The 27,067-nt window shown below is 31.1% G+C and overlaps 1 protein-coding gene across 1 annotated transcript; it reads left to right on the top strand.

Moving 5' to 3' along the window:
- On the top strand, window positions 1-26,843 carry LOC105621589. Its single transcript, XM_012203059.1, has 10 exons — window positions 1-2,208; window positions 12,679-12,773; window positions 15,370-15,499; window positions 20,001-20,104; window positions 23,021-23,198; window positions 23,638-23,881; window positions 24,010-24,187; window positions 24,343-24,469; window positions 26,555-26,728; window positions 26,838-26,843. Exons 1-10 carry the CDS (start codon window positions 1-3, stop codon window positions 26,841-26,843), a joined length of 3,444 nt encoding a protein of 1,147 aa, XP_012058449.1.
- Window positions 26,844-27,067: the final 224 nt, after the last annotated feature.

Raw genomic sequence — 27,067 nt, 5'->3', positions numbered from 1 at the left:
ATGCCAGCGATAATAATAACAATATCTCAACAATCCTCAAAAATATCTTCATCACTATTGTCAACTGAAATAACGGAATTACAGCAATCATCATTGTCGTCGCCAACGTCGTTGTCCTGGGATTGCCAGGTCTACGCGACACGACGTAATCTTTTTGTATCAGCGATTGTCGACTTACGTTCAAGTAAGGCAGTACATTGTCTAAATTTGAATGCCTGCTTGATAAACGAATCATGTTCAGGATATGATCGAGTGAACTGTCAAACAATCCATTTTGATTACGCGATTCCAATTAACATCGTGCCTATTCAAAAAAATCCCGAGTTAGTCGGATTAGTATTAGATCAATCCATCAAATTGAACAATCAAATTGTGAATTTCTTACTTGATCATCATCCGCAATTGTGTCAACAACAGTGTTTTTATGATATGGCTGCCACAGCCAAACATGATTTACGTCGAAAGTTTCCTGCAGATTCGTCTGCTTCCGGGGAGGAAGACATAGCCGCAATTGCCAAGCAGATCAGTGATCATGCAGAGGCAATTTATCAGACGTGGAAGAGCCGTGGATTAGCACCGACGGAGATTTTAACTTGCCACAGCAACACAACTGCTGTTGATAAATTTGGTAGCACGTTGACACCTTGCAATTCATCTACTATTGGAAATGCTATGACTGGAAATAATATTGGTGACAAGATGTCATCGCCATCACTCGAACATTCTTCGCCAACAACGGTAGATATATTAAATTCGCCAAATCTAGACAATGGCAATCTCGAAAAACTAGTCAACAATTTTGTAGTAGAGGACAAAGCTAGAATAGCTGCTTCTAAACAAAAATTACCATCTAAGCCATTACCATCTTCTATACAATTTGCCCTACAGAAATTTGAGAAAAACTCTATCCAACAACAGCAGATGGCTGTTGCAACAAAAAATAATATAATTGCAGATAACTCAAAGAAATTACCGAGTGTCTTATTATCTCCTACCTTATCATTTTTGAACAAATCATCACAAATAATAAAACCTCAGGTTCCCATGAAGACATCTGGCTCTCATCACTGCGAAGTCTTTCTGGAGACTATCGAAACTACTTTCCCAGTTGATTTGACATCTTCCAATAGAATGATACAGCAAAAGAGACCCACTAGTACATTAATCACATCATCATCCATTGATTCCTCGTTAAACATTAACTCATCGCATTCGACCACTTCAGGTTTGACAACTTGGCCATTAAAAAATAAATTAAATGATGTCAAAAAAATTGCAGATGTATCTCTTACGTTAGCTAAAACATCTCAACAAGAGGATATTACAAAAACAGTGTCAGGGCAGAATGAAAAAAAATCAGTCATGACAGATTTGAATTCACGATGTGCGTATCTCGACGAAGTCGCACGAGAAGAAGAAAGACTGATAAATGCTTTAAAAACAGGTGTTGTAATTACTGAAGAACCAGAGAGGACAGAGATAACATGTTTGCGCAATAAACAGAAACCGGCTATTAAACAAGAAAAACCAAAAATTGAATCGGTCAAACAAATTATTATCGGAGGCCATTATAAGAATAATTCGATAGTATCAAATTCGAGAACTTCTAATTCTATGATAAATATAATCAATAATGACAATGTTGGCACTGCCGCCACTGTACCTACTAATCATATTGCATTAGTCAATAGTGCGAAATCATTCAGCAAAGATGATCTGTCTGCTATGTCGGCGGTTGACTATGCTAAAGCTAGATACCAGGCCGCTCAAGAAAATTCACCTACCCAACAACGACTTGAGGAACAACGAACTTCCAACAATACGTACAATAGTTGTACCACAGAGCAATTAGTTTCCACCGTAAAAACGAAATTTGAGATGGAGATACAAAAGGATAAGGATGTTAAAGATGTGGATAAACACTCAGTGACATCTAGATGGGGATCAAAAATTACTTCTTCACGACCACGTCTAGAGCAGGCTGTACCTCATCCAGAATTAACTAATCAACAAAAACAGCATATAAGAACAGCTGTGACGACAGGAACGGGCAATAATCCCGTTAGACCGTTCCTCACAAGAGGCTCCGTGGCAGAGCGTGTACTCATTTTTGAGAAATGTCCAAGCGAGCTACTGTTAGACAAACGTGGTCCACGACAACCGACTATTAACACATTGAGTGGCCATGAGGTGCAAAATAAAGCTCAGGTAATTCTTTTAAAAAGGGTATTACAAAAAATCTGTTTTTGTTGTGTTAGCGGAAAGTAAAATCAACATTATTTCTTATAGTTTTTGAGGCGAGAAATCTGATAGTGCTAGTTCAAATTATGTCACATTACAAAAAGTTACATTCAAAATTGGGAAAACGCGTGATGTCATAGTTATTCGTAAGATTGTCTACATGTATCAATGGTAAACAATATAATACATCATATTTTGACATTAAAAATACTATATTTAATAGCAGAAGTATTAAACGCAACGAAATATTTTCGAGTGTTTGCACGAACATGGCGTCTATCAGGTGACAGAAACTGATGCAAACATGTTTGTGCAAGTGTTCGAAAACTTTCCTTTACGTCCGAATTTTCAGTCCGAATTTTTATATTTTGATATTAAGTATTTTGATATTAAATATAGCACTTTTATAAGATATTCTATATCAATCTATATTTAATATCAAAATATGATGTATCACATTTTCTACTGTATACGTAGCATAGACTTGTCTCATGAGAGAACTTTAGATTTACAAGAATAACGCGCAAATGACCACCATGTTTGATCTAATATCATATTAAAAAAGAATTATTTATATATTAGGCACTATATAATAGACCAGTTAGAACAAAAATGGCGATTGGAATAGCAACCAATAAAACACAGTTGTCGACCTCTATAAAGTTTTAGATTTACAACAGTAGCGTATTTCTTTTATTTATTGTAGAATACGCTGACAATCGCGATAGATATATATCTATTTCAATCGTCAATTGGTTTATTGTCCAATTGATCAATTAGAACAAAAATAGCGATTGAAATAGAGATATATCTCACGAATGCAACTTCACACGCTTACCCAATTTTAAACTCCATTTTTTACATTCCTATCACGGAAAAAAGTTATAATCATTAAAACAAATCTATTCTACTCAATGTTATCATTGTTTCCGATGTAAGCAACAATATATCTTTCTTAAAGAAATATGAATTCTTAAAGAATTTTGATAATCTTAAAATTCAATATGGCGGCGTCTTCGGTATGAGGAATGTCCCGTCGGCAGGCGGTTGGTGGAGTCACAAGTACGCAATCGTATAATCGCATGCTAATAATGGAAGCACAAAAGATAAAGAGAAATTATAGTTGATTAATAACAATAAATCTTGTTTAACAATAAATCTTTATTTTTGTCATATATTTACAATGTGTATAGATTATATACAAATACGTGCGTGCGTGCGTGCGTGTATGAAGACGACAACCTTGCATTGGTCTTTTACGATGTCTCGCTGTTAATTCTCTGACACTCCTTATCCATTAGGAGAGGTTTATTGCATTTAATCTGATGTTCCTTCTAAAGACCGCTCCATTTGACTGGTTGGTTACCAGTGATTGTTTCTTCCTCCGTGGTGATGTAAGTGGCAAGGAAGAGACAGCAGAGGGCATAGCATAGCTTGGACAGGTATCTCCAAATCCGACGATTCAACGAGTGTAGCAAGATCCTTGATGGTCGTGTCCATCTTGGTGGTGACAGCTTCAGTGGTAGTAGCCTTTACTCGGCCATTGGTGAGCATCTCGAGATCCGTCGATTTCTTAGTCGTAGCATACTTCCGTAGTTTGGCCTCTTACGCAGTTTGGCTTCCAGTATTAGAATCATTCCTGGAACTCACCATAAGCGATGCTAATAGTCCTCGTCGGACTGATTTTGCAGCTGCATTTTCGCGAGCCACCAGGCGCTTTCGCGAACTTGGAAATTGCCAGCGCCGAACATTTGCGAGAAACTTGTTGTCTATATGCTGGCACTTATATGCACGGGGCTGCCTATTTGCTAGCGTTTGTGCGACTTGTCGCCACAGAATTCTCCTTGGTAGTGAATTCTGCTTATGTAATATTAAATCTCACTAGTGATTTGCTTAAATGTCCGTTTTTTGTTGATGTCGGTGATAGCTCTGCTATCGGTGGTTCCGTATCCTCGATCGTGTACACCGGTTTCAGTCAATCTACAACTATGTTAACAGGTTTTCCCTTATGCATAGTTTGTACATGTCTTCTCATTTCTTTGAAGTAAATTCAGTCCATCCATCGTAAAGTGCTTGGAACGCACCCGTTAATCGTGCATCATGTCGTACCTTTAACATTATTTCTAGGTTTTAAATACGAAAATTTATTTCTGATCGTGTCTGTGAATTTGCGGCCACAGCCTCTTTATTGCTTATCTTGAAGTCATCACTCATGGTCATCTTTTTTTCTATTCGGTTTGTCATTTAGGAATTATCCCGTAATTTTGTTCACTCAAGCAAATTTCGCTGATGTTGCTTTATCCTCCCTCCTTCCTTAGAAAGATTATAAGCAACATCTCTGTCTATCTTTTCGTCTTGTGCTTTTTATGGTTACCTTTAATTGTCTGTGAAAACGTTCTACCATCCCATTCAACTGATGATATGCTGTCGTCTTCATATTGTGGAACTTGTTAGTTTTGTAAGTTGCCTGAAGAGAGCTCGCTTTGAATTAATCTGATTTGTCGTAATCCTTTGTGGAATTCCAAACTTTATTATCCATCCGCTGAATAATTCTTTGTCATCGTTTCTGTAACTGTGATAGCTTCTGACCATCGTGTGTAGCGATCGACGATAGTTAGGCAATAGCAATAAATAATTTTTTCGATCTTGGAAATCCTCCTATTATATCTATGTAGATGTAGATTTGAACTTCCTGTTAAGTTAATAAAACCTCTTATCGATGTCAATTGTGCTTTGTTACTTTAGCTTTTTAGCATATGTACGTGTGCCACCGTTTACCATTTTTTTCCTATATTTGGCCATACGAATTGTTGCGCTATTAATTTTACTGTCATTTTAATTCCGGAATATGCTAAGCTGTGTAACGCTTGATTTATCTATCTGCCATCGTCAAGTTTGTATCACAAAGGGTCGCGCCACTTGTGTTCTTGTATCGCAATAAAGAATTTCTTCTGTTCCTGAGATGGGCACTTTTTTCAACTTGAGTTTTTACTCTTTGTTGATGTCTTAGAGTTCCTCATCTTTTAATTACGTCTTTTAACTTCTCAAAGTCTATGGATTTCTGTACTACTTCCACTCGTGACAGGGCATCACGTTTTCCGCGATGTGGTGGATGTTGTTTATAAACTGGCCGATGAACTTCAGTTGCCAAGTTTGCTGTGGAGAACTGCAGTGAATCTTATTTGTAAACGTAAATTAATAGTTTATGTCCGTTAGCACGCTAAATTCACGTCCCTTCAATATGTGTTGGAAGTGCTGGATTGCTGTGTATATTGCTAATAACTCCCGGTTATAAGGATTATACTTCGTTTGCGTCATAATTAGCATCTTATTCCAGAATATTAGCAGTTGCCAGCTTTGTTGCCATCTTTTGCTGTACGTTATCCCCGAGACTCCCGAGATGTCTGATGCATCCGTGACTAATCGTATTTCACTGTTGCATTTGGATATATCAACATGGTGATATGAACCATACTTTCTTTCGTGAATGCCTTCTTCCTTTCCATTCTTACGAATCTATGTCCTTTCTTTTATCTTTACTCCTTTGAGCGCGTCATTCATTTGCATTTGCGCAACCCCTGGTATAAATATTCGGTAAAAATTATTCCAGGAACTGATGAAGCTGCTTTACTGTTGCCGATTTGGGAAAGTTCCGTAATGTGTTTCTATTTTTTCTTGTAGTGTTCCTTCCTCAGACACGTCGCATCCTAAAAACTCAATCTTTTCTACTAGAAACGTAGAACATATTTTGCAGCGTTGAATCGCACTCCATATTTGTTTAAGCGCGCAAAAATTTCTCTGAGGTATTGCTTTTGTTCATCGTTGTTGATGCAATTAATATATCATTGATATAGGCATAGTTCAAACCATGCAGCATTCCATTAATAAAATATTGGAACATCTGTGCAGCGTAGCGTAATCCTTGCGACATGTATTTGAATTCGATCATCTCGAATGGCATCGTAATTGCTGTTTTGGAATGTCCTCCGGATTGATTGAAATCTGATTGCCTTATCAAATTTAGTATCGAGAATATCTTCTTTCCATTCGATGCTTGTGTGAAATTGTCTATGTGCAGTATTATCTGGTATCTGTCTGAAATCGTCCGTTCAACTTTCTTTAATCTTTCTTTAATATGATCCATGCATCATCCTTTTTGGATATCATGTGTAATGGCAATGACACGAGCTCTTTAAAGATTAAATAATGTCTTCTTGGAACATCATATCGAACTCCGTCTTGGCTCACAGCTTGTCGGAAGCTCCACGACCTACATCCCGGTGTTGTTTGTATTTAATGCATGATTTTGGGCTGATATTTCTTTCTGCTTCGTTATGCGCATTACTGCTGAGTATTCTGCTAAAATAACGTAGAGGTTCATAATGAGGGTTCATAATGAGGTATTTTTCGTAATAAATTAAATTCGCATATGTTTAATATTCCGAACTGAGAATCGACACGTACATATGTAATATTTTGGTTGATTATTATATATATTGAATAAATTAATTATACATCATTATGATGTTAGCTTTCAAAGATGTTGTTATCTATTGATTTACTTCATCAAATCCTTCAGTTTCTTATATTGCTTGATTAGCTAAGTTACTATACAAGAAATATAATTTTTTAATTATTCGAAATTTTTATTATTTGAAACTTTTAAGATTTTCAAGACTTTCAAAAATTATGATTACAAATAATATATAATAAGAAATTTAATAATAAATAATTTAACAATTGAGATTCGAAATTTTTGTCTTATACCATACGCAAAAAATTAAGGAGTCACCTATTACGTCCTTCAAAAATAGATAATATTTAAGAGAATGTAACTGCGTCAAAAACCATGATGAGATTTTTCAGAAAACACATTAGGTCTTGAAGTTTTTATGTTAAAAATTGAGATAATCGGATATACTTTCGAAAAGGTGAAATCTTCGATTTTGTTATCGATTGATTACAGTATTTGGTGTGTTGATTACAAATATGATTATGAAAATTACTGACTTAAGGTCATTTTCAATGTCAAATACATATTAAAAAACAATTTAAAAAATTTTTTTATATTTTGACATACGTTGTCAAGATTATAACCCTAAGTAACTTCCAACAGGTTTTAGTAATCGTTTTGGTAATCGTTCGTAACTGTAATAATTTAAAAATTATTAACAAGAAAAATTTTTAAAATAACATCTCATTTCTGCTATATGCTAATACTAACAATTACTCCACACCTCTCTTCCTACTTACGTAATAACTTTTAACGCGAAACGAGGTCCACCCTACCTCCTTATCTAGAAGAAGTCATTACAGAAAGTGCAGAGTGAGCTTGAACAGTCGAATCCTCTAAGTAGAGGGATGATGGACCTCATTTCGCGTAGAAAGTTGTACGCCCTGTGGCAGAACAGATGCAGGATGGAAGTTGCTTCGCGTTAAAAGTCAGATGCCCCTTCTCCAGGGAAAAAATGGGATGGAACTCGTTTTGCGTAGAAAATCGTACTTTCCTAGGCAGGAGGAAAGGAAAGGAGAAATATAGAAAGTCGGATGTCCTTTGGCAGAAAGAGGGGAGGTGGATTGGACCTCTCTTCGCGTAGAAAGTTGTGTTTGTCCCGAGGCAGGAGGGGAGGGGGAGATAGGTGGAATGGATCTCGTTTCGCGTAGAAAGATATTACATAAGTACAGAAGGAGGTATGACGTAATTGTTAGTATTATAGCATATAGCAAATGTGTGATGTTATTTTTTAAATTGTTCTTGTTAATAACTTTTAAACAATGGACAATCACCAAAAACTTGTAATCATTCAGGGTCACGATCTTGACAACATATATCAAAGTCAAGATCATTGGAGATGAGGGATCAATACCACGGAGCTGGATGCCCTTTTTTCGTTAATTACGTAATATTATCGATGATTATATTTTCAAGAGATTGATGGATGAAGAGGGCTACTTCTGACTTTGATATCAATTGGTATATTGCTGTATTTTAGTGTGCTGGTGAAGAATATGACCATGAAAATTGATGACAAGGTCATTTTCAATGTCAAATGTGAAAAATGTAACAAAAAAATGGGTTTTTTATATTTAATCTTGGCAATGATCTTGTGAATTTTTATGATTATATTATTTAATTAGCACAGCAATATACAGCAGTATACCAATCAACAAATTCGAAGGTTTTCATCTCTTCGGAAGTCCATTCTAATGATCTAAATGATCATTAGAATTTTTTAGAGCTACATGGATATAAATCGAAATCCATCAAATCTAAGATAAAAATTTAAAGATTTTTTGCGAACTTTATGAAGTTCCATAGCATAAATTAAACACGCAATATACAGTATAAAAAAGCAGTTTACAGTTTTTGAAAGATTGAATCTTTATCTTTAATTTACTTGTTTATTGAATATTACACAGTTTATAAACCAAATTATTCAACATTGAAGTGAAAATAATCTTTTTTCATTCTTTCGAAAAGCTGTAAACTATTTTTATGTGCGATTTTTAATTCACGCCATGGAACTTCGTAAAGATTGTATAAAAGATTTCAAATTTAACGGAAATTTTCGCTTGTATTCATATAGCTATATAAAGTCAAAGTGTTAATTCAATTATCGATTTCAAAAATAGAGATTTTAAGTTTTAAAATGTTTTTTGAAAAATCTTGTTATGATTATTTTTTACGAAGTTACATTCTCTTAATATTTTTTGATGATTGAATAGGTGTTTCCTTAACCTTTTGTTGCATAGTGTCCTCTGCAAAGGATATCTTTTTTTGCCGCTATTTTTGTATTTGATAATTATTTTTTCGTATTTGATAATTAATTTATCAATATGATAATCAATATGATATCATATTGATATATGATATCAATATGAATTTAGACCGATGAGAATAAATCTAATTAAGGTTGTATTGGACATATTTTGAAAACATTCAAAAAATTACGAAAAAAATTACAAATGATTTTTTTTGCATTTAAAAGTCATAGAAAAAAGTGGATATGTATTCTAATGAAAATATTAGAAGAAATAATGAAAATAATCTAAATTTTTTTATGTAAGTACTGTATATTTAAAGATGATTTATACTTATAATATTTTATAAAGATTCATTTCAATGTGCAGATTAATTATTCTGTAATTAAACAAAATTATTTTATTTATTTTTTTTATTGGAATTTTTCTTTATGTTATAAAAAATAATTTAATTTTTAATAAAAAAACAGACTAAATAAATTGTAAAAAAAATGTGTTACTGTATAAAAATATAATTTTATTCATACAATTGTCATATGTATATAATTTATTTGAAGTGTAAATTAAATACATTTCTAAATTTAATTTATTTAACAGAAACTATACGACCAATACATCCTTAAATACGAAAATTTCTATATTGGATCAAAACGGAAAATTATTTGCAATTTATAAATTATTCGCTAATTTTAAGATCCTCATTAACATTTGATTAATATTCTTAGACGTTTAATATAGACGTTTATTAGCATAAAATATTATTAAATTGCTCGTCAATATAATGCTACTACTCTGTTTCTTATAATGGCGTTTTAAGATCAGAAAAGATTTTGATGCGCAGTTTGTACAGCCAAATATGTATAGATATAAATTTACATTGAAATATTTAAGCACAAAGATCCGCTTTTATCGAATATAGGAGTTCTTGTATTTGATTGATTTATATTACGTTTTTGGTATTATTATATTTCTAAGATTTGAATAACAAAATTATGTAATTATTTTGCATTAACTACAAGTTAAAAACAAAAAATCAGTTAAGCATCTTTTTTACAAAAAAATTATGCTGGGATGAAAATGATAAACATATCTTCAAAATCTCTATATTAATGTTTTCGAATTTGCTGATTTCAAATCTGCATTTATAATTGACAATTTTTAAATGGCAGAACCAAAACATAGGCCGAAATAACTAGACATGTTGAATTCTGATTTTAGAGGGGTGGAAAGATTTAGGCTATTGAAAATTGTGTAAAATTCAAATGTCGTTTGTAGACAAATGAATAAACATACAGTCATACATACATTTTCTTTTTAGCACATTTTTAATGCTTTCTTAAAACTTTCTTAATGAATAAAATTAGCCACGAAAGTCCTTAGAAGATGAATAATTAAGAGCAATATTGATCATCAAAGATGACTGCGCGATTTGCGTTTTTTAATCTTGTTACAATTTCTGATAAACGAATATTTTTCAATTTTTCTTGGTGTCATTTTATTGATGAAATTCTCGTCTATATATATAGACCTAAAATCTGAAAAAGAACATGAAGATTATAAAAATGGCAGTGAAAAATTAAAAAACTGTCGAAAAATTCAATTATTAGTAGTTGTTAAAACGGATTTAAAAAATAAATGTACGTGCATAAAAGTAGCTTCAGTTTATAGAAAAATTTGTTGTTTTTATTTTAAAAAAAGTTGAATGCAATGACATTAGATCATTCTTGAGTTATCGTGACAAGAACAAAATAATGCGTAGTCGCCTTTAATTATAAATATTGCCCTCAATTATTCACACTTAATGGACTTTCGCGACATTTGCACAATTTTTTCGACCGTCCAAACCTTTCTACTTCCATTTAACGATATTGATTTTAAGACATATTGAATCTTGATTGTAACGAAATTTTACATACCTATAAGTGAAATAAATAAATAAATATAGAAACGATTTGCACGAAAAAATGGTTTTAAGAGATGAAATCACGCCTTGCATATATAAAACAGTTTTTGGCATTTTTCTTTCTTGTCTCTCAAAAACTATTTGAGATATCAAAAAGTGTTTTATTTAAAAATTTAATAACAAACATACCTTAAACTAACTACATCAACAATATTTCGAAAAAATTTATTTAAAAAATTTACCTCTTTGCAATCTTATACGAAAAAACATCTATTTTATATATATATCTTTTGTATTTCTTATATCTTCAATAATTCTTGAAATATAATGTCAAAAAGGCTGTATTTTTAATTTTTGTCTGCAGATTTGAAATCAGAAGAATATTTTAAACAAATATTATTATCATAAAATTTCACATGTAAATAAGTTATAGTTAATTTTTTTTAATTTGGCCGCCATATTGAATCTGCCATTTTGATTTTAAAATGACTTTTGACTTTAGATTTGCAATCAACGACCCCGAAAACTACTTTATAGACTAAAATTCAGCAAAATACATTTAACAAAAAAATTTGTGCAACAAAGGGTTAATTTTTTTGCGTAGTGTATATGAAGCCACTTGATCTTGAGCTTATCATTAACAGCTGCTATTATTGTGCCATGTGAACTGAATGAGAGTAATCGTATAATGACCATGACGTAATCATCGGCACTGCAAGGTATGGCAATATATTGATCTCTTTCCTTGAAATCTTCTGATGATGTCTCGTAATAGAACATCAATGTGTTCTTGATCAAACCCAATGTGAAATGAAATTGTAATTTGCAGAATATGCTTATATACTTTAAAAGAAACAACTTATTGTATTTCTATATATTCAATTTGATTTGTTTATGGAGGTGATACATTTTTACAGGTAGATTTTAACCTTTAGACTGTCGGGAAAGCCACTTTTGTGGCTCTAGAGTATATTAAAATACCACTATTTTTGGTGATATTTTAAATACTAATTGTATTAAACATATATATGTGTATATATGATGATTGCCCACATAATGCGGGCTCTCCGGTGCCCATTTCGCACTTGTTGCGTCGACAGAACATAATAATCTAATAATTCGTTATGCGTTACCCTGCATTGAAAATTATTATTTAAAAGAAATTTTGCCATTTTTAATTATGAAAACAAATAAAAATAAAAAAACACTTATAAAATATATATATATATATATAAATATCAAAAATATAAAAATTAAAAATTAAAAAATGCAAAAAAGTAAAAAACAAGAAAACAGGTAAAAAAATACAAAAAATAAATTAAAAAACCAAATAAAAAAGTCAGAAAGGAGCTACAAACTTTCTATGTCCATGTCGTTAACTCTGACTATAATAATACTAAAGGAAAGTTCTCTATATGAGTCTATACGTTTATACATATATTCATTTATGTTGTTAATGTTACATTTAGGGCTCGAGATTAAATCTATGCTTAAAATTATGTATCAACGATATCAAAAACCCCCAAATACATTATTTTTGAAAAAATAAAATTTTTTTATTTGATCGTACGGTTCCTGAAAGTTCCCCGAGAAAGCCACTTTTATGACTTTTATGTCACAAATCTCGATTTTCTGCGCCATATGTTTATTACTTATATAGACAAATTTTCGAGGAAAAAAACCACTATTTTAACGAAAAAATACCGGCAGCCTAAAGGTTAATTGATTTTTTAAATCTTTTTTTTAAATTCAACTCGCATCTTTTCTTCTAGATTTACTCGAGAGAGAAGACGCAGCATAAAAGTTTGCCACCACATACAACTTTACAAAGACAAGTGAAAGCCAATAGGAGTGTTCATATACCAAGGTTTGTTTATAACAATGTTATAAAGATATCAAAATGAAGAAAAAAAGTATATAAAGAGAAGTCAAATGTATATTGCATGCTATGTAAAATATAATGTAGAAAAAAATTTTATACAAATGTTCTATTATCACTGCAATGCAATGGAAAATTGAAAATTTATGTATATATTTTATTGATAAATATCTTGTTTAAAAAGAAAGTTAAAGAAGCTTCCCTCCAAGTCCCTGACTTTGACATATATTGTTAACCTGAATAACCTCCAACAGGTTTTTGTCATCGCTCATTATACGTTAAAAAATTATTAAAAAGAAAAGTTTAAAAAATGATGTCTTTTTTACTATATAGAACAAAAATTTCCTGTTTTAAATATTTTATGACTTTCTACGCGAAACGACTTTCATCCCACCTCCCCCCTGCTACGTGGCGCGCGACTTTCCACGCGAAGCGATTTCCATCCCATCTTCTCTCCTGCTACGGAGCGCACGACTTTCCACGCGAAGTGTAATAATAATTTTTTAACAAATAACGAGTGAGAGCTAAAACCTGTTGAAGGTTACTCAGGTTGACAACAAATGAACTTGACAACAAATATCAAGGTTAAGATCATGGGGGATCCCCTAAATAGAATATTTACCATTTTATTTTTTAAAATTAAAATTTTAAACTGTTAAATATAATTTAATCATTTAAAAATCATCAATAGATCAATCTTTGTTGCAACAATTGTCATAAATTATAAAAATAATTTAAGTAAATGATAAAAAGTTTGGAATATATTTTACATAATTTTCTTATTTAAATCTATTTTTTCTAAAAAAAATAACGCAAAAATTATATTAAGTAAAAATAAAAAATTATGTATGTTTAAAATTTAATTCTTTCTTATTAGCATATTTTGATATCCAGTAAAATATGATTATATAATTTTCGTTCAAATTTATATACTTGTATGTATTATATAGAGTATTCCGAGCTGTATTCCGATATACTCTACCAATATTGGCAGTACTGAAAAATTGTTCCGTTATTACTACGTGTACAGAATCTAGTTACAGTGATGTCCTAGATGAATGACCATTTAATCTATAGGTTAAACAAGGCCTATCGTATATCGAGATCGTGGATTAAGCACGGTGTAATCATAACCAATGACAATAAAAACTTAAACACAATAGACATAGGCAACAGGGAATAACGAGCCGTCCAATTAAAGCTCTGGTAAATTCGATATCCCTCTGATTAGATAATTATTCCCTGTATCTATTGTGTTTAAGCTTTAAGACTAAATTGTAAAAATGCTTAAGAGGATCCTAAAGCGAAGCTCGAAGTCCGATGAAGTCATCAGAGGTCATGCCGCGCGCTGTGCATCTAGAATTCCTCTATTAATACCTCCGGACACATCATAGGGCCTCTATTCTTGAAAAGTATCGCATACGAAAACTAGGAAAATGCTAGTATGTGTAACGCATACTATAGTATTTCTCTAGTTTTTCGTATGCGATACTTTTCAAGAAGGGCTCCAATGCGATGTTCATCGCACGCGACATGCAATATCCAATGAGTGTACAGCTTTACCGATGTTTTCATTCTAAAGGTATATTCTCATTGGATATCGCGTATCGAACATCGCGCTGGTGTGCCGGAGTATAAGAGTTAAGATATAAGACCGGAAGGACGCCATTGCCGGGCCAGAAACAGCACAATTCCACCATAATTGATAGTTCGATTTTGTGCGTTCGCATCTTCTATCCATGAAATAGTTGCTCACACTAATTCACAGATTCACTACCACATTAAAAGCAGAAATCTGAGAGAGGACATGAACAAAAACAACAATCGCAAAAACAATGCAATTCATGTCAATTTTCGTATAATAAATTCGTCGCGATAAAGCGTCTAAATCTAAGAATTCGATATTGTTTGTTCAAGTAAACAACGTATCTGGGAATCACTATTTTGTACATACAGGTTGTAAAGCTTTCATACATTAAGGAAATGATGTCACGAGTTGACAGCTGAGATATTACACTAAGAAATAGTAAAAAATATATCAATTTTGAAATTTTTGATCATTCTCGGCATAGATTCCACTTCTCAGACACGTATTAATGCGTATATTTTAGTTCTGGAAAAGGATTTTCGAATCTATGAAAGAGAAAAAAATTTAGTTCCTTCCCTTAAGGGAATCCTAAAGCCTCCTGTATTACCGACTAAATCATATATAATAACTTTTGTATAACAAATACTTTTTTTCTTTCACAGAGTGAAAAAATTCTTTTTCAGGATTAAAATATACACATTAATACGTATTTATGAGATAGAGTTATTATTTTATGCCGAGAATGATCAAAAATTTTGAAATTGATATATTTTTTATCATTTCTTATGCGAGCTTAATAGATAATAGAAGTCGTAGCGATCGTAGGATCTTAAGTCGTAGAAAATTGATCAATCATAGTCAATTATTCTTCTCATATTTGATTGTGATTAGTTAACTCTACGGAGCAATTTGGCGCATTCGGCGGTTCTAATGTTAAATAACAAATCGATAAATCTTCTACTTGATTAATTTTAAAATATGTTATCTTTTTTGCAGATTTTATTTTCCAGGAGGGAAACCACATCCTCTCTCACAGTTAGAGATGATCATCTCAAAAATTACTGCGGCCTTTCAGAGTTTACCAAATTGTCGCGCTTCTCAAGCACAATTTAATATTATCACAAAGGTCAGAATTTATATATTTTTAAATAAAATAATTTGCTAAAAAAGTAATGTTTTTCATTACTTTTATCAACCATTTATATTAACAATGATGGAAACAATATTAAGAGATTGTATGCAGTTAGTACATGACAAAGCCAACTATTTTTATACTTCTTTTTCTTATCACTGGATCAGTATATTCGAATAATTATTATTATTTATTTTTTATCTTTTCATCAAATATTTGACATTCTGATAAATACCGTTTTCTAAACAACTCTTTTTATTAGTTATGTTTTAAAAGAGTCATTCAGCAGACATCATTTAGGTATTAGATTTAGGTATTAGATTTTTGCGCAACATATGCATACATGCATAGATATGTATGTATAGATATATGTGCGTGTATTGGAGTTGACGCGTGGGTACGTTGACACTTCAAAATCTCGTACTCCCGTTTTATCTTCAAATGATTTTTTGCAAATGTACATACATACATATTGATGTAAGCTCTAATTGTGGAATGTGGCCTGAGAAATTTTTTATCATATTCAGTATAGTGCTGCTTTTCCTTAAAATTCATTGATTCTTTTCATATTCTTCTTCATAATCTTCTTCCCATCATCACACACATGAATGATAACTCGAGTAAGTTTAAATTGAAGTAAACTGAAGTAAACACTGTGTACCGTAAATCAGTGATGGATTAACGCATAAGCAAACAAGGCATTTGCCTAGAGCGGCAAATTTGAGGAGGCAACAAATTTTTCAAGACAGAAAATTCTTACACAGTTAAGATAAATTTTTAATTTGTTAATACAATTGTAATAATCTTTATGCACGAGTTATACCGAGCATATTTTATCAGAAATGATATTTTAAACACAGTTAAAAATGTATTTTATTTATGTTACTTAAGGATTATTGAATGTTTTTATCAGCTAATGTGGAGATAAAAATCATTTTTTTAATCCATTTTCCTTTTTATCAAATTTATAAATTAATGAAGCCATCTGAGGGCGGTTAGATGTTGATATATAAAAGTGACAAAATGCTTAATCCGTCACTGCTGCAAGGATATTGTACTTCTAATTATTATTATTAGTATTGTTTTTATTGGAGTTCAAATTCCACCGAACATGTGTGGAACATATAATGAAAAGGAGGCTATGAAAGAAGGATTGCCAACAAATTTATAGAAACATTACATCAAATAATGGTGGTCCAAAAAATCCTTAGGTCACAATTATAGCTTTCATTTATATACAGAATGTCTGATAATTAATGATAAAAATTCGCATAGCGACAAAATAGACTAAACTGAGTTGGGAAGTCCTCTATCATTCTGCAATTGTTAAGATATTCAAATCGCGGTTAAGATATTCAAATTGGCCCGGCTTACTGTCAAATGCAAGCGCGTGAAATAAAACCGCCTAGTGACGTGCGTGTTCGTCATCACTAAGCACGTTAATGCCAATATCGCTTCTAAACAACATTAACGATGAACGCGCATATCACTGAGTGATCTTATGTCTTATCTCATCGGCCGTATACATACACACATGCACGCATGCACACACAAACACAAACACATGCACGTATATTTCACATTTATATATGCTATTTTGTGAGTATAACTAGATTCTGTCTCTAAAGCATATCCAAATACTCGCGGAATATTTGATAGCAGTTAACGCAAATGAACAATAGCAATGTTCAGCTAGAAAACAATGCATGTTTAGAAGTGTATGGTTATATATTTTTGACGTCTTTATTTTTATTTTGGATATGGACATGATATTGTCTGGAATTATTATATCACCCATCAGAACACTATCAGATTTGCGTTTTATCCCGAATCTCGATCATAATAATTTGTTGATCCAAAACGTAGTTTAATTAATAAATCAATGTTTCCAATAAATCTTATTTCTCCTGTAATCTTCTATAATCGCTAACATCTTCATGGAGCATTTTGAGAAAGAGGCCCTCAGAAAAATACCCAAAAAACCAGAAGTTTAGTTTCATTATGTAGACGATTCATGATATGGAGGCACGGCAGAGCTCCGTAAATTTCTTATTTTCCTCAACAATCAACATCCAAATATCCACTTCACTACGTAGACATAAAGGAAAACGAAAAACTCCCCTTTCTAAATGTTCTTGTCTCTAAGAAAGCTGACGATACCTTAGGCCATCAAGTATACAGAAAACCAACACACATAGATAGATATCTACATGCACCACTCAGCACAAAAACAGTCTGCAGCTCACTTGTACATAGAGCATTCACCATTTCTGACATCTACAGACAGAACTCAACCACCTAAAACTAGCCTTACAAAAAAACGACAAAAATGACATAATCAAAACAATCAATAAACATGCAAACAAGATAACGTGTGTCTCTGACACACAACCAGACGAAAGAATTCATTCCATATATCAAAGAAACAATAGATCGGATTAGCAGGATATTAAACAAACACAATATCCGAATTACTTTCAAACCTCCCAGAAAAATAAGACGAATCTTAAGAAATCCTAAAAATCAAAGATCTCCATTCAATTCCGCAGGAGTATATAAAATATCTTATTCCTGCGGCAAGTATATATATATATATATATATATACATTGGAGAAATCTGAAGAATAGTCAACCTACGGATAAAAGAACATTAATGTGATGCCAGGTTAAAACACGTCACGCAGTCAGAACACAACATCGAAACAGGACATCAAACTGTTGATAAAACGACCAAAATAGCCAACATACTCTCCAAGAAAGTATAGAGAAGCCATAGAGACACAAAAACACCCTACAATCTAAATAAAGATAATGACTACAACATAAATAAATTATGGAAAACCATTCTCCTTATTGAAGCCCGACCAATTTCCTCCACCTCTCCGCTCCCTACCCACAATTCTCTTCTTCCCACTACTCCAACAAGTAGCGTAATATAAAAGAAACGACCCAGAGGAACAGCTCGATTTCAGGCTGTTTCCCGATGAAGTGGACTGTAAAGTCCATGAAATAAACATTCCAAAAATGGATCTGGACATGGAGGAAACGCATAATTTTTAAATAAATCATTTTTTTTAATTAATGGATTTTAAGTAGTATGATTAAAAATAATTTAGGATTGAATGATTTGGGATAAAACGCTTAATCTAGTAGTGTGTTGCGAGTAATCGGATACATCCCGTATTTAATTATATTATTTATATTAATTATTATTTAATTAAGATAAAATATTTAATAATTATAGGGAATATTATGTTTGTTTTATGTCATTGTTTAGGTAAATGATATCGAAGAATAAAAAATAAATCGACATATTATGATGATGACTTGATTGTACATAAAATTCTTTTGGAAAGAATTTGTTTGCAATTTTGTTATTACATTTAAGATAAATCATGAATAACATTAATTCGCTAATAATAGATTTGAACAAATGGAAAACTAACAATAATTGAAGGTTAAACTTATTTTTAGATTTTAATATCAATAATAAAATGAAGCACTATATAACGCAAAACCGAAAATACATTATCATAATAGCATGAACTAGTTTTCAGTAAGACATCATTAGAATGATTTCTATGAAATTTACTTATGATCTTCTATGAAATCTACTATGAAAACTGTGCTGCAAAATTTATTGCCATAAAAAAATTATGATGTACATATGTAACGTAAGCTATATAGTTTTTTAGCACTGGCAGTGAATTTTGAAATAAAGTCCATATAACTGTCATTTTTTGATCACTTGACGTCATAAGTACGAACATGTCTAGTATTTAATGTCAAAATGATGTGTGCTTGCTACCTGAATAGTTGTTTATAGCTTGTAATGAAATTATAATTTTCAATTATAGGTCCATTCATTTCTGAAGAGATTAAAAAAATTTTTTATAAAATCCATTCAGTATTTTGTAAAGAATTATGTGATAATTGTTCAATTTAGTCCTTCTCAGCTCTATATGAAAGTTAAAAAATATGATTTTATAAAAGAACATTTAAAAGTTTTAATATACTATATACTATATACAACAATAGTGTCACTTTACCTTTTACAATAATTTATTGTTTTTTTCATATCTATTTCAAATCAAGGCTAAATAAGGATGATATTAAGCAACAAATGAAAGTTATACACAAAATTGTTAATTTTTAGTCAACCGCTTAAAGTTTTAATTATTTTAACTAATCGAGAAAGAATTGTGCATTTAATTTTCTTTTAAATATATATATTCAAAGACATTTCATGCAGGTAATTCGAAATATACAATATATTTTTTGAGACTAAAAAATAAAAATAAGGCATTAATATTTTGATCATTTTTAAGAACACTCTTTCACACAATGCGCAACATTCTCTTATCTGTAATCTTACAATTAATATAAAGTTATGATATATTAATTAATGATATATTAATTAATTACTTATTTATATATTTTGGATACTAATTTATATATTTGGATAAATTTTGTCAATTTTTTCTTTATTGTATAGGCTTGTGATTTACCCTTGTATTGGAAAGTACCACTTTTCCTGGCAGCAGGTGGCGAGCAAAAAGGATTTGTCGAGATGAATATCTTTCTAGAATTTTGGAAAAAGTAAGCTATAGATTGCAATTTATATTTTTTGTTAAGAATGTCTATTGTGAGAAATTGTATTCTTCTTGAATTTTTATATTTTATTTATAATTTATACAATAAGTAAAAAAACGATTGAAGCTGGATGATCTTAAAATAATTCTTTAAAAATAATGCTTTAAATAATTCCATACGAATTTATATCATATTTATAGTCTCTTGAATTGCGCATCGAACAAAAATTTATGGTCATCGCGGTCACCCATCCAATCTACAACCCTACCCAACGATGCTTATATGATCGCGAACTCGACTACTATGTCATGATGATACATAAATACTTAAAGTGGATGGAGATATATTATAAAGTGTGTGGTAGAGTGGATATACATCAGTATCTCGCGCCATGCTTAGCGCCGAGATCACTACCAGTATCTCCAGATAAAGAGAATGACGCCAATTAACTGGAAGTCGCTATTTTGTGTCTTATATCTGGGATATCTATATAACGCAATTCCTCGTCTTAATTTCTTCTTTCTTTAACATTGTTTTTTTTCTAACTAGGACACTAATGACATTAAGCGGGGAGCACAGACTCTTGCATAACGCATGAAACATGAGGCATAAAAAAAATCAACCAATCAGAGTTCTTTATTTCACGGAAAGGAAGAAAATAAAGATCTTTCCTTCGATCGGTTCATTTTCTTATGCATTATGCGTTATGCAAGAGTCTGTGCTCCCCGTCTTAAGCGGGAAGCACAGACTCTTATATAATGCGTAACACATGAGGCATAAGAAATTAAACCAACCAGAATTCTTTATTTTATGGAAAGGAAGGAAATGGAGGACTTTACATTTTCTTACGCATAACGCACAATGCATAGTGCATAAAGGAATCATCCAATAAAAATTCTTCTTTTCCATATAGCAGGAAAGAAAAGATTTTGATTGGTTAATTCGCTTATGCATTATGCGTTATGCAAAAGTCTGTGTCGCGACTCTTAGATACATGCATTGACGGCACTCTTTTTATTTTCACTCTAGTATGATAAAGTCACTAGATTTCCAAAGTACCGCAATTGATTTCAGAAATGTTGCGTCAAAATGACCGAAGAAGTGCGCATAGAACATGATTTTAAGCATAGTAGTTGATGGTTCATTTTATAAATTACAGTTACTTGTCCTTTCATGCATTATACTTCTATGACAAAACATTAAACTAAATAATTAAACATATTATATATATTCTTATGATTATAAATAAACTAATTAGAATTAAAGAACATTTATTTAACAGTTTTATTTTCCAAAATAAAATATGTATACTTCCTTGATCAAAAAATTCCCGGAATTCATTCAGAAAATTCAAAATACAGTTTTATTCATCAAAAGTGATATTGTCCCCTTCAAAGTACTTCCCATCGACTGCAACGCACTTATGCCAGCGCTTGATCCAGCTCTCGAAACATTTCTTGAACTCTATTGTCGGTATAGCCATCAGAGCCGTCTTCGATTTTTCCATTACCTCCTTTCGGCTGTTAAAACGCGTTCCCCATAATGGTTTTTTGATTCGAACAGAAAAAAATCGCAGGGAGCCATATCAGATGAATTCGATGGCTGTTGGTATTTGTTTCGTTCTTGGTCAAAAATTCACTCGTTGCAAATTCAACTCCATTTTTAAAATTGTAAAAAATCGAAAATACGTGCAGAGATGTACTCAAGCGTAACTTTTACAAATGTCAAGCTATGGTGATAAAATTTGGTGGGAATGTCAATGATAGATGTGGCAATCTAACAAAAAAAAATAACTCAAATCAGCTGACTCAGAGCATCACCTGGTGATAATTCCGAGAACTTTTTGATCAAAGTGATACAAATGCATAAATTTGAAATGGCTGAATTTCAGTCAAAATAGATGCGAGTTTATGATACTTTAGAAATCTAGTGACTTCAGTGTGTATGATAGAATTCCCTTAGTAAGAGATAAGAGCGGAAGGACGCCATTGCTGGGTATCGGGTATCGGCCGGAAACAGCACAATTCCACCATGATTGACAGTTAATAATCCAATTTTGCGCCTTCTACACCATGAAACAATTATTCACATCAATTCACAGATTCACTACTACATCGAAAGTATCTGCAAATGGCGGCATTTAAAGAGATTCGAAATATGACTATCGAAATATGACTATATAATCAGGAGATGCCCCCTCATGACTTAACTCTTATTAGAGGGACTCTAGTGTTATACAATAATGCTATCTAATGATTCTGAGAGAAAAGCTTTTAAAGCCGGTTCTACATTAGTTCTACATTAGTTGCAAGTCGATTGCAAGTTTGTTGCGACAGCCAATATAATTTTGAAATCAACGCTTCATATTCGGTATGCAACTAATGTAAAAACCGGCTTAAAGAATCAGTTTATAAATGGCAGCTTGGACCACCTGCTCTTATCTCCATTCATTCCCTTAAATCTTGTTCCTCGCCCCTCCCTCCCCCCTCACTCCACCCTCATTACCGAGCTCCTCATCCCTCCCGTCCTGCTGGAAAAATTTTATTGAAATTATTTCACGTTTTGGAACATTTTTCAGCAAATTTCAGCATTTCAGGAAAATTTCAGTTTAATTTCAGCGATTTTTAGCTGAAAAATTTATTTTCAACAAAATTTCATAAAAATTTTTGCAAAAATTTCAGAAGAATTTCAGTTCAATTTCAGTAAGTATGTTAACTGAAGAATTTCAGTTCAATTTCAGTAAGTATGTTAACTGAAGAATTCACTTTCAGTGGAATTTAACAAATTTTCAGCAATTTCGCTGAAATATTCCAAAACGTGGAATAAGTTTAGCGAAATTTTTTCACCAGGGCCATGTTAGAATCCTTCTATATTACTTACTAGCAATAAATAAATTTTGAATTTATCCTTACATTAATTTAGATTAACAACTATTCATCATGATCCTGCCAATAAATTCATCAGTATAGTTACTCGGGGTCTTCGAAACAATATACTCCCTGAGGATCTGATACCACTTGTACAAGATGTAGTAGAAACACATCCAGGATTGACATTTTTAAAAGAAGCTACAGAATTTCATTCTCGTTATGTACACACGGTTTGTATGAAATAATTTATGTTTAATTTTAACTTATACTATATTCTTTATTTATTAAAACTTTTTATTCTTTTAATTCTATTAATTATATTGATCTCTATTAAGAGCAAATGTTATCAACTCGATCATTATTGTATGAACATTGAGAGAATTATTCGATATAATTATAAAGTTTTGGTTTAGTGTTCACCTAGAATTACTCTTTTAATATTATTTTAATATATTATTTTTAAATAAAAATTTATTATAACGAAATCTAGTTTTATAATTATTCCACGTACTTTTGTTTAAACATTCAGATTTAAATAACTCTTTATATATTTTTATTTTTGAAACGATAATTCAGCTGTGCAATTAACAATAAAATCTTTTATTGTTATTATGATATTGCATACAAGCTAAATTAATTATTTATGGATATTTATGAAAATAATTGCAGGTAATTGCTAGAATATTTTATTGTGTGAATCGAAGTTGGAGCGGTAAAATTTCAATTGCGGAATTAAGGAGAAGTAATTTATTGGCAATGATTGCTATGCTTGAGCACGAGGAAGATATTAATCAAGTTACAGCGTACTTCAGCTATGAACACTTTTATGTGATATATTGCAAATTCTGGGAATTGGATCGCGATCATGATCTCTTTATAGATAAAATAGATTTAACAAGGCATAATGATCATGGTGAGAAAACATGTTTCGCTATTTAATGTATAAATATTGCATTATGATCATGGATTGATTTGATCTCTTATTTAAGTTGATTTTCTGTTTGATTTGTCAAATTATTTGATTTGTCAAATTATTTTCAGCGTTATCTACTCGAATGATTGAACGGATATTTAGTGGTGCTGTGACGAGAGGTGGTAAAATAAAAAATAGTAACGACATGCAACAAACGGAAGGTAAGATGAGTTACACGGAGTTTGTATGGTTCCTTCTTAGTGAAGAAGACAAGAATCATCCAACTGCTATTGAATATTGGTTTAGGTAATTATTTCGCATTAGTCATAATATTAATACAATAAATTGTATTAATGCTACTCCAATCGAACCTTAATATTCATGTTATTAATTATATCAGTCATAGTAAGCAATAGAATTTACTTATCGTTTGTCATTTAATATATGTTTTCATCATGTAGATGTATGGATCTCGATGGTGATGGGTACTTGTCGATGTACGAATTGGAATACTTCTATGAAGAGCAATTACGTCGAATGGAAGCGATTGGTTTAGATACATTGCCTTTCGAAGATTGTCTTTGTCAGGTATTCAATATTTGTGTAACTTATCAGTTTATTTCGTTAATTTTTAAAAATAATTTTATATCTTTAACCCTCACCGTGTATAACCGTGTAGAACCTGGCGCTCAACTTTATCAAAAATAAAAATTAATACTGTAGGCCATTTGTACTTCGTTTGTAAACAAAAATCTCCGAACCCTTTGAGGTACAAACGAAAATAGGAGAAATACAAACGGTTCTCTTTCGAATGGCATAAATGAAATTAAAAAATCTCAAAGTTGCGTGCTGGTCATTTTTTATTTTTCACTTTTTGTTTAACTGTTTGAAGTACAAACGAAATAATGATCAGTACAAACGAGTACAAACAAAGTACAAACGGCCTACGGTATTATCCGTGTATACGTTCTTTTAGTTTGCCATTAAGTGTATACGGGGATCGTTAATGTTCGGCGTATTTTTTTAATGGATTATTGTTTACAAAAAATATTAAAAAATTCATGTAGTTTCCTCAGTTATTATAAATGAAAGATTTATACGTAATTTTTCAAATCTATTTATTTAAATATTTTATTTTTACAAATATATATGAATCAAAATACAAGTATGGTAGTATATATATATTTAAAAATTTGTAACTTTTGGACAAATCAATAAAATCTAATTATTGAAAATGAAAAATCAAGTTTAAATACATATATTTTAATTTTTAAAAAATATGCTAACAAATTTTTTTAAATTTATATATATAATGCTTATATATGTATAATGATTAAGTTTGGGACATGAAGTCTTACAATTTTGAAATTTATAAAAATAAACATTTGTATGAGAAATTTATATTTAACTCTAAAAATTAATTTTTTATTCAAAATCTATAATCTCATACACTTTCATAAATAACACATATAATATCGTAAAAGAATGAAGAAATCATAACACTTCTTCTGCAGAGCAATTTGCCATTTTTATTCTTACATAACACAAATAAAAAATTGTTCGTTATATGTACATATGTGTTTTATTTATAAATATTCAAGAAATAAAAAATGCGTTGCATATAAATGAAGTTTATTTGTGTTCGCGCTTGATTTTGAATATCAGCGAGAAGAATAGACCTGAGCCTCTATTCTTGAAAAGAAACATATATGAAAAATTAGGGAAATACTATATTCATCATATAACATGATTCTATAATACAATTAAAAATATGTGTTTAGAAAGGCTATGAAAAAACAAAGTAAATGTATAAATATAAGAACAAATATAATTATCATGATCTAAAGCAAATAACAAATAACAGACGTCGTTTCGAGCCCGATCAGGTCATCCAATGTTACATATAAACATACTTAAATGAAAATGAAACTAAATTAATATACTTAAACGGATCAATATTAATAAATTAATATAAAAAAACAAATAGTCATCTGTAAAATTCGCATTCTGTCATCGTGACTCTGATATTACGTCCGTAACAATATAGCGTACATGTCAAAATTGGTCAAAGTGCGCAAAATATTCACAAGCATTAAATGTAAATTCAAATATTCTCGTTAAAATCTTAAAATTACAATGTTGCGGTGTCAATTAATAAAAAAACTTCCAGTTATGTTAGTACAAATTTTCTTCTACCAAGAATATTCAATTCGACGTTGCAAAATAATATAAAATTTATGACAGAAGTCATATTGCTAAGAAATGTCTTTGTCGTCTGGTTGCGATACACTTTCAAGAATGCAGCCTATTCACCTACCGATTGATTCTTTCTTATATGGGATATTGGATATAATCACAAGTAATAACTAATTGCTGTGAGTAGACTGCATCCCAAAACTCATTGAAAAAAATATGTTTCAACCTTTTAGATGCTGACTGTATCTGTCCTCACTCCACAAGTTTTTTTAGGAACAGAATGATGCGTCCATACTTACATGTTTTCAAAATATTTATAATTTAAATAAAATATTTAACATTTAAAAAAATCGCCTAAACACAAATGATTCCCGTTTATACGAGGGTTAAATTTAAATTTTTGAAATAATATTGAAAAGAATAAATTGAATCAAACGATAACAAAATGCAAAATATAAAAAAAATAACATGTCTTAGATGTTGGATATGATTCATCCAGTGATACCAGGCAAGATATCATTAAATGATTTGAAAAAATGTAAAATGACGTCCATCTTCTTTGATACTTTTTTCAATTTGGAAAAGTATCTAGATCATGAACAGAGGGATCCTTTTGCTTCCACAAGAGATCATGATCCTGATGGCCAAGAAGTATGTAATTGTATTTATTTTATTGTATTTAGTTTTTTCAAAATTTTAATTTAACTTTAGCACTACATTGAACGTATTGCGTTTCAAATATCATGATTATATTTTCTAGACATAATTCTAGATATAATACAAAGATTGTGCATTAAACATTTATCAACTTAAAACATTTATAAAGAAATATTTTTTAATTAAATTAATCAGAAAATTATTTATTACAGAAGTATAATAATATGCTTTTTATTAATACAACTGTCAATAAGCACACACACACACACACACACACACACACACACACACACACACACACACACACACACACACACACACACACACACACAC

This window comes from Atta cephalotes, assembly GCF_000143395.1.
Source record: "Atta cephalotes unplaced genomic scaffold scaffold00034, whole genome shotgun sequence".
NCBI classification, from domain to species: domain Eukaryota; kingdom Metazoa; phylum Arthropoda; class Insecta; order Hymenoptera; family Formicidae; genus Atta; species Atta cephalotes.
Note: the sequence above shows the minus strand (reverse complement) of the source record. Positions and strands in the feature narration are given on the sequence as shown.